Below are 10187 nucleotides of genomic sequence, written 5' to 3' on the forward strand. Positions count from 1 at the left end.
GTATGGGTTTCATATGAGACAATTACTGGCATATATAGTGACTACACATCAAAATTTAGGTTTCTTTAGCTCATGCTCTGACACAAAAACCTAAATTTGGATTCTACGCCCCTCTAACGTGGACCGAGGGGATGCATTGCAGGCATTTCTCAGCAGAACGACGGCCAGCGCTTTGCTCTATTGGCTGATCACAGTCAGTGATATTCACTTCTCTGACAGGACAGTCTCACACACATCCAGCCTCTGTTGCACTCTGATTGGTTCAGGGAAAATTTGAATGGGGGAGCGGAGTGAACAGTCCAGAGCTGTCATTCATTCACTGAGATACAAAACATGGATTACAAAAAATAACATAAAGGACAGAGATAAAAACATCTGTAACTCAGTTTGCTAAAGTGTAAACACTAAATCAAGAAGATTTCCAACAAAAATTATTCAATATATATTTGATATCAAAGTTTAAAAAAACGGTGGAAGAGAGACAGAGCTAAATGGCTCAGGGGTTAAATAAGAACGAGCTACTTCTATTAATTTGCGCTGGCCACAGATTCTTTTTTCCAGCTAGGTAATATTAATAAATGCTAGATTTTATGTGATGTTTGGACATAAGACAGAAACCAGAGTGCACAGAAAGTATGATAAATGTATGAAATGTTGTTTGTTACATTCAACTGGCTCTGCGACAACCGTGGACTGACCACATCCCCCACACTTTTGAAAAGCTTGAGACTCCCCTGCCTCCGCTGTTTGATTTGCACCAAGGGGAGATCTTGTTTGTTCTCCTCAATGCAGCATTTATGGTTTAAGATTCTCCTCACGACCTTCCCCTGCTCCTGAGCAGGGAGCTATCCGTCTCCCCCGAGCGAGGAGGGAAATATAGGAAAAAGCAAGAGAAAAGAACAAGAGGCTGATGTGGAGAACCAGGGGAGCCGCAGCTCTCTTCATCCCATCAGTAAACAGAAACAAGGGTTTGGGATGAAGGAGCAGAAGCTGCTTACATCTTTTCTTTATTAAACCCGCTCCATTAAGGCATGTGGAGGTTTTTATGAGGCAGTCTGCCCTAATGAAGGGTAAACATAGCTCTGGCTGCCTGTAATAGTGACACAGCTCCACCTTGTGGTTGAACAACCTTCATCTTCATTTCTCCATGCAGTTGTAAACTCTAAGTCAACATTTGAGCGTGGGACTAATTCTTTTCTTTTATCTCACTTTTTTTTCTCTTCCTAATTCTAATTTTCCCTGTTTATACATCCTAAATATAATTTCCCTGCTCCATCCTCCACCCCTTGCCGTTCTTTTGGTTATCCCCTCCCAAAGATCATTATCTGGACGGATAGTTGGAGGGGTGTGGTGGTTCTTCACCCTCATCATCATCTCATCCTACACGGCCAACCTGGCTGCCTTCCTCACTGTGGAAAGGATGGTCTCCCCCATCGAGAGTGCAGAGGACCTGGCCAAGCAGACAGACATTGCCTACGGCACTCTGGACTCGGGCTCCACCAAAGAGTTCTTCAGGGTGAGTTGGAGTTGCTGGGGTTAATGGTCCACTCCAGGGCAGGTAGGAGAACTAACCCAAGTTTTATCACAATGAAAGGAAAATAAACTGTTATTGAACATTTAGTCAACTTAAAACCTTGGGACAGACCAACACAAAGCAGTGGATGTCTACGTCTCAGGGTCGATCTGTAGTTGATACATCCTCTCTCCATCTTTAGATGATGAATATAAAGGGCTTTAAACAGTGTATACACTGAACGATATTTTCTAACATTGCACGCAGCTACAGCTAACACTGTATAATGAAACTGCAGGGTTTAAAAGTTCACAGCTTTCAATGTATGTTCTCACACTGGGTAGCGCGAAGCTCTGTTGCGATCTACCTGCTCAAACTGTACGTCTAAAAACCACGTCGGACTCAGCTCTGCAGTGAGATGGTGCTACTCGGACTCGTCTGTCTGGAAGCCAAACGAGTAGAAGAGCAATATGAAGTAGAGTGAAACGCTGTGCCTTGACATCCATCCATCCATCCATCCATCTTACTCCGCTTATCCGGGGTCGGGTCGCGGGGGCAGCAGCTTAAGAAGGGAGGCCCAGACTTCCCTCTCCCCAGCCACTTCTTCCAGCTCTTCAGGAGGAACCCCAAGGCGTTCCCAGGCCAGCCGAGAAACATAGTCTCTCCAGCATGTCCTGGGTCTTCCCCGGGGCCTCCCTCCGGTGGGACATGCCTGGAACACCTCACCAGGGAGGCATCCTAATCAGATGCCCGAGCCACCTCAACTGGCTCCTCTCGACGTGGAGGAGCAGCGGCTCTACTCCGAGTCCCTCCCGGATGACCGAGCTTCTCACCCTATCTCTAAGGGAGAGCCCAGCCACCCTACGGAGGAAACCCATTTCGGCCGCTTGTATCCGCGATCTCGTTCTTTTGGTCATGACCCAGAGTTCATGACCATAGATGAGGGTAGGAACGTAGATCGACCGGTAAATCGAGAATAGATTTGTGCCTTGGCAATTTGGGCAAATTTGTGTGCTCAAAGCCCTAAAAGAAAAGGCAACAACGTATTTGGACAAAGACATGGCTGAGCAAACGTGGCTACTACAGTCCGTCACTTTTACAGAAAGAAACTCCATTTCACCCGCACCCTAACCATGCTTCTATGTTTTCTTCAGAGAAGATGAATCCTTGTTTGTGCATGCCCACTGAGCAAACATGTTTGATTTTCTCCCAACCTCACGATTCCTGATCATGAGGTGGTCGTGAGAGGCATTTCACCCCTTATGACAACCTTTACACTGCATGATGCATGACGCACAATCAGGCTGAAAGTCGGCCCAATTGAAAAATTCTTGCACGACTGGAAAATCGGCCCGAAAAAGGCAAAAAATCGTACAGTGTATGTCCTGCTTTAGGAGATGCTTGGGGCATTGTTTTAGAACCTAATCCTGCTTTAAACCTCTCCAAAACTTTACGTTGGAGTTACTTTATTTATTCTTTGTGTTGGTCTGTCTATACACTTCAAGTATAGCTGTGGTTGTAATTAAGAGCACCACATTTTCAGGCATTTTGCCTACAGTCACGTACAAGCTGTCATTGCTGTCCGTTTCTCACTCTGCACCTGCCTTTGAACCCTATTGATACCCTACAGCGGTCCAAGATTGCCGTCTATGAGAAGATGTGGGGCTACATGAAGTCTGCCGAACCCACGGTCTTCACCAAGACCACGGCCGAAGGGGTGGCACGTGTCCGCAAGTCCAAGGGGAAATACGCCTTCTTGCTGGAGTCCACCATGAACGAGTACACGGAGCAGAGAAAACCCTGCGACACAATGAAAGTGGGAGGCAACCTGGACTCCAAAGGCTACGGAGTGGCCACACCCAAGGGTTCACAGTTAAGGTGGGTGGAATAGTGTAACAATATGTTCTACGTGTTGTTATGGTATTCCACCTTCCCTGGCGTGCCGCCTTTCTATATCTGTCTCCACTCACTGCTTGATGTGGGTGTGTGGGGCGGGGTAAACATTTGTATTTGTTGTATGCATGGGGGGCTGCGTTGTGATGATGCAGGGGTGGTTTTTATTTCATTCTCTCTGTTTTTACAGATCTACCCTGCAGGTGAGTCTCTGCTTGCTGTTTGGGGAGACATGTTTAAGCTGCATGCCAGAAGCTTTATCTTCTCATCTCTAGAAATGTCTTATTTAGGGGAGCTCCTGTATTTACTTTGAGAAGTTACTGTTTAGTTAATGTATTAGGTGTCAGGAGTCATCTGAAGGCCCAGCCCTGAGTCACCGGGTTCAGCTTATCAATCACAGCCTCCAGCCAGGTTCCATAACCTGACTCCGCCAGATGGATTTGCTCCGCATATCCATCTGGGAACCTTCCGTTGAAGAAATTTTGGGAAGGGGCGAAAATACTGGTTAGCTGATTGGCCTATGTTGGTGATAGACGGGCCAAATAAACCAATCAGGTCAACGAAGCATATGACGTACTAACAGAGCAACGACGAAGTGGAGCCAATTGATAGATCAAACTCTTGCCGAAACTAGTCGGGAAAAGAGCAAAAACATCTTTTCCTCTGAGAAAAGCCTCCAGAGCAGTGTTTTGCTCTTCTTTCAGTGAAGAAATAATCTGTAATTCCGATAAAACTTGCTCGATAGCCACGCTAACGCTAGTTTCATCGGCTGAAGCCGCCATGTTCTTTAGACTGAACTGTCGCGCTTCTCGTTGCGTCACACCTCAACCCGCCTTAAAGCCAACGCTGATTGGACGTTCGTTTGGTGAACGGCTCCAAATTTTCTTTAATGGAGAGTCTCCAGACTGATTTGCGAGTGAAACCTTGAAAGCTCGCAAGATCAGGATGGTCTCACGAGGCTAAGGTTCCACTGATCCAATATTACAATTGCAGGCCTGTGCAAAAGTCTTAAACCAACCCTCATTGCTATTTGTTCTGGTTCCTATGATGAAAAAATCTCCTCATCAGCTGTTCTCCTGGGTGCCATCCAATCCATCCATCTGGATTATTGAATGACATTAATAATATCTGAGTGTATTTATAAATTTAAAATATTGTTTGATCTAAGGAACCTCCTTTTTCTCATTCTAGATATAAATGATGGTATAGCTAGGAATACATTCTAACATTAAGGATCTTTTTCTTTTTTTTAGACCTGCTAAATACTTCTTCTAAAAGCTTTGTAGCTCTGATCTTGGCTACTTATTCACATTCATGAAGACTAAGAAAGCAGATGTGTGCAGATGTTTTGATGCAGTGGTGCATTGGTTTACACACTAATTAATCCCTGAGCAAGAGGCTTTAGGAAAGTCATTATTTTTTGCAATACCTGCACAAATATCTTTCACAAGAGCACCTTTATATCGGAATAGATTTAATTCCTGACAAGCCTGATGCTGTGATTTGGTTTATTGCCAAGCTGGTGGCAGTTTTCAGAAGCTGCTTTGACCAGAAGGAGTCTCTGACAGATCATGGTGGTCCTCTCTGCAGGGCTTTCACCTTATGGCTTTATTTATTTCAAAGGGATCTTCATTTTCTGTCAGATACTCTCTGGGTATCGGCTAGGAAACACACCAGCAGCATGCAGAGCCAGCTGCCCCCGTTTCTCAAAGGTTGGACGTTCACCTGACTCCACCCTCATACTAAGCAGCTAAAATTGAAAATACTCACTTTGTTGCTTTAATGTCTGTTATCTGCTTCCATTGTCAAAAGTCTTCATCTTCTCAATGAAACAAATGAATGAAAAAGATCTAAATGCATGTGAAGACCAACCTCTACCTCCTTTTCAATTGCCTTTAAACATTTCCTTGAACATTTCCACAGCAGCCTTTAGAAAGAAAGATTAACAGCTTTTACCAGATAACCGGCATCAGGCAGTTGCGATTTTCCAGAAATTTGGAGCTTTGAAGTGGCTGCATGTTCTTATCAATCACATCTAGCCTGAAGGTGAGAGTGGTGACTTGTTTCTGAGATTTTTTCTTAAATATGATAAATTGCTTTTAGTTATTTTGGTTTGACTTTAATATATTATAGAAAATGAACAATTACAATTGATGCCACAAGGTTTGATGCCACACAGAAACATCGACACAACTTTAACTTGTTCGTACTTTTTTAAATTACAGACAGCGAGCAGGAAGCAGGGGAAACATGTGCATGTTTTCGGATTTTACTACTGACACTGATTTGTGGCGTGACCCCCTTCATCTTTAATACCTCAAAATGAAATCCTGCGAACCCAACTGCCTTTAAAAGTCACCTGGATTCACATAAAGTTCTTATAAATGAAAGGAAAAGTCCGGTCATATTCAGAATTAAAACTTCTGAAAGTGCTTTAAATATGAAATTGTTACATACTGTTCAATAAATGATTTGTTTTTAATTAAGGGTAATTTTCATTTGAATGTGCTTTATTGGAGGCATCCATATTTGTCAAAGAACACTACTGCCACCTACTGGTTTGTGACGTCACGGTGCGGTATCGGCTGTTGATCAAGTCCCAGTGCTGTATCTTGCATTTGTCACAACGCGCTATTATCCAAGTCATCTTGAAAACATTCTTCTTCCAAATGTTGGAACATATTACGTTTTTTTTCTCTGGCCAGAAGTTAGATGGCAAATCCTCCCTCTTCAAGTTGGCAATCCAACGACCAACCTGAGACATTTTTTTTTCACTTTTACCCGATTTATTCTAACATCCAACTGCCATGCATGTGGGCATTGGCAGTTTCACTATAGCTCTGGTGAGTTTCAATGGTGAAGTCGTCTGGAAATCTTCATTAATTGTTGTTGATTGCAGATGTGTCTAGTAGTATACCGCACCTTGGCCGGTGCTGGTGCACTTGGTTTTCAACTCACTGATCTCCAAAACTAAAATAAAAAAGGAGTTTGTGTTTGTAACGTCAAAAGATGTGGAAAAGTTCAAGAGGTTTGATTTGATCCTTTAGCATTGGTAGCCTAATGGTATCAATCGGTATCCATGTTGCATTTTAAAGCAAATCTAACAAAAAGGTTCCATTTTCTGCAGTTAAACTTTCAGCCTCCAAACTGAGTGCTCGTCGTTGACTGAAACAAATCTTCGTTATGCTGTTTATTCCAGATGTTAATCATCTTTTTATCAAGAGTGAAAGCAAAAAACATGCTGACCCACTGTCAGAGGAGAGGTTGGTGCTCTGAGTGCATTTGGGTCTTTTAACTGGGATTAACTTTTTTCCACCCTTGTCCCTCTCCGACTTCTCCTCCCCTCTCCCCCTTTTCTTCCTTCCCTCTCAAATTGGACAGCATACTCACCCCTCTCACCAAATATGCTTTATCGTTTTCAAGAAGTGCAGTTAACCTGGCAGTGTTAAAGCTCAATGAGCAGGGCCTGTTGGACAAATTGAAAAACAAGTGGTGGTACGACAAAGGAGAATGTGGCAGCGGAGGCGGTGGCGAGAAGGTTAGCCGCAATGTCGCTGTGCCCATGTGACCTTGATGTGGGTAGGAGAGAAATGTTTGTTGGGGACAGGAGCATCTGCCGGGTCGATCCCTGGAAGACGGAGAACGTTTGGAAAACCTTTTAACCTACGAAGAGAAAGAGGAATACTGTGGAAGCAGAAATATTTGCTGTTCTTAAACATTGCTTGAAGATTCAGCCTCCCTTCTAGAGAAGTTCTCTGGCTGCTTTGGGCGTTTCTGATGCAGAACGTGGCAAATAGTTCTGGTTCAGCAGTACGAGCCTCTCTGGTTGTTCTTAGAAAGGTCCCGGCAGTATGCGCCCGTTCCAGAAAAGCGATGCAGCCGGGGCCCCACACATTTATATGTCTGTTAGCTCTGCTCCCATCTCCAGAGCAACCTGGAGTCCGATGACTACGGAGCAAAGAGACATGTAGCCACAGTGGGGCCCCATTCTGGCTTCGTCACTTTGTGAAGAGTACTGAGCTGCTCTTGTTGGGCTTCTTCTGACTGAATAACATAAAATAACATGTCCTATGATGTTATTTATGTTATTTCCCCCCACCCCGCCCTCCCCTTTCCACCCTGATTTTGAAGAACGCCCGTAAACCTTGCCGTATTGAAACTGAGTGAAGCAGGAGTCTTAGACAAACTGAAAAACAAATGGTGGTACGATAAAGGGGAGTGTGGACCCAAGGACTCTGGAAGTAAGGTCAGTCTCCACCAGCCTGGGTGCCCCCCCTCCTCTCTTTGTCTCTTTGCACTCTTTTGTCCTGTTGGCAGAATCCTGTTGTTACAGACAAAGCCAATGACAGACATGCAGATAGAGGCTTTACCTGCAGGATGCAGCATGACCAACACGAGGCTATAACACAACTTAAAGCAGCTGTGGCCAGCAGTTTCTCTCATGACACAGATGTACTTTGATTGTTTTAAAAATGAAATTCATAAAAACGTATTGCAAAAACAGTTACTGACTTTAAAAGGTTACTTTAGTTCAAAATCGTAATTTTTGGGCAATATCCTGATCCAGACTTATTGTTCCAGATATTAATCACAGCCATTTAACCCCTCATCACCTGAATTTATTCACCAATTATATTGATAGAATAACCAATTTTTATAATTGATTGGTTTTGAGATAATTGGTTTGAATATGATGACATACAATAGATATTAGAGTTATGTGTGGGTGCAAATTAGGCATCATTATCCTTAAGAGTGGCTATGAGTGGTCAACACATGCAATCCCTGGTGAATGTGTAAAATATGCACTAACAGGCACTATAAGACCAGCTGCACGAAAAGGAATTTTTTAGATTAGATTAGATTCAACTTTATTGTCATTGCACAGGTACAGGTACAAGGAAACAAAATGCTGTTTAGGTCTAATCAGAAGTGCAATAGCAGTAAGTGCAGGATAAATGATGGTCCCATAAATACAGGACATGGGTTTTCTACTGAATGAGTATAGAGATGAATACCATTCTAAATAATGAATATAATATATAGATCACTAGTGTTATGAACTAAATTCATAACACTAGTGATCTATTTTGAAGAACAGATCCAAGCTTGAAGCAGAGTGTGGAGGTATCCCTATATCCCTGGTTCTGGTTCTGATCTGAATTTCAATACATCAAAGCGTCTTCTTGGGGGGCGTTACCTCTAGTCAATGGGAATTATTTACTTTTTGTTCACACCTAGATTAGATCTTAGCTTTTATTCTGCATTAATCTACAGTTTTATCTTTCCAAACCGAGGCAACACTCCAGGACCTTTTTTTTTTTTTAACTGCTGATCAAAGTTTTTATTGCATTTATTTTGGCCACTTTTTTACGGTCACCTTTCAGCACAAATAAACCAAATCACATGGCAGCACCACAATGCATTTAAGCATTTAAAACAGAAGTCTAGCATCAAAGAACAAGGAATATATTCCCTAAGAGTCACCACCAGTACACAGCTTGTCCTAAACTGGCAGCAGATGGATCTGTCTCCAAGCACAGTAGGAAAACAGAGTTTTAGAAGAGCAGCTGCACAATCGTTACAGATGGACTGAAACTCTTTAGAACTTAAAAGTTGTATTCCAGCAGCAGACTGGAGCTAAATTAACCATAACTGTAATAAAAAAAAAAAAAAAACTGTTTGGGAAAAGGTCTATGCTGATGCTCCCTGAGACTGTCACAACAAAAAGCCGCTCCATTAAAAATGCAAAATCACAAAAATATATTTGAAAAGAGCATCTGTGTCAAGGTAAAAACTATTCGCCACAGCTGGGTGTGTCACTCCTACAGACACGGTTTATTTACGACCACAGTTAATCGCAAGGCATGTTCAGACATTACTGTACGCCACACAGGACAATCACAGTCCAAAGCCTACAACTGATCCACAATGCTGATACTCTGCAGCATGGAAGAAGGTTTCTATAAGCAAAGCTGCATGCAGCCTCTACTTTTTTTAACTAAATCCGTGCAGCACAGCGCCTACAGCATCATCTACACATCAGATTAAGCATGACAGGCAGCCGTTTGGTGCCAGGAGGTCGTGATATGAATGTGCCTGAAGGATGTGGGTGATTTATCAGAGAGAAATATTAACCAGGTAGGAACAAGAGTCAGAGTTCAGATCTGTTTTATCTCTTTAAAAAAAGAAAAAATAAGGGTTCAAAGGTGAACGTCTGAAGAAAGAAACAGGTTGTTTAAAGGGGAGAAAATTAGGGGGGGATGAATTTTCTCACTAACCTTAGGGTACCAGGAAATGTTAAAACATGGTGCACTTCATGAAATTGTGGAACATTTTCCATAATTTCATTCATGTTTTTAAAATAAATTTAAACCAACCCGACATTATGCAAAAACCTGCTGCTCCTTCCTGGCATCAGCAGCTGCCATCAAGCGTTGGTTATAACTGGTGATGAATGTTTAACATCACTGTGGAGGAGTTTTGACCCACTCTACTTTGAGGAAAGGTTTTAGTTCAGACACTCTTACCTGGTGCTGGCTCAGCTGTTTAAGTAAAGGATCTGAGGAGAAAATAAAAACCCAAAATAACTTGAAAATTGAATTGTCAATCAAACTGTTTTTAGCCATCAGTGTGGAACTAAAAGAAAATCAAACTTTTTTAGACTAAACATTTCCTGTTTTGGGTCCCTTCAGGATTAACTAAATTATTTTGGGTTTGCTAAACACTTCAGAAAGGTATGACGGAGTATTAGCGGCAGGTTAGGGATTGTTTTTTATTT

The 10187-nt window shown here is 42.6% G+C and overlaps 1 protein-coding gene across 1 annotated transcript in view; it reads left to right on the top strand.

Annotated features, from left to right (window-relative positions):
- LOC107081866 (glutamate receptor 4) overlaps positions 1–10187 on the top strand; it is a 119732-nt gene that overhangs the window by 97488 nt on the left and 12057 nt on the right. Inside the window, exons 10-12 of the mRNA XM_015370205.1 lie at positions 1318–1516; positions 3144–3391; positions 6830–6944. Coding sequence (XP_015225691.1) covers positions 1318–1516; positions 3144–3391; positions 6830–6944 — 562 coding nt within the window. The remainder of the gene's footprint in view (positions 1–1317; positions 1517–3143; positions 3392–6829; positions 6945–10187) is intronic.

The sequence above is a fragment of the Cyprinodon variegatus genome, unplaced genomic scaffold (genome assembly GCF_000732505.1).
Source record: "Cyprinodon variegatus isolate N-32 unplaced genomic scaffold, C_variegatus-1.0 Scaffold43, whole genome shotgun sequence".
Taxonomy (NCBI): Eukaryota; Metazoa; Chordata; class Actinopteri; order Cyprinodontiformes; family Cyprinodontidae; genus Cyprinodon; species Cyprinodon variegatus.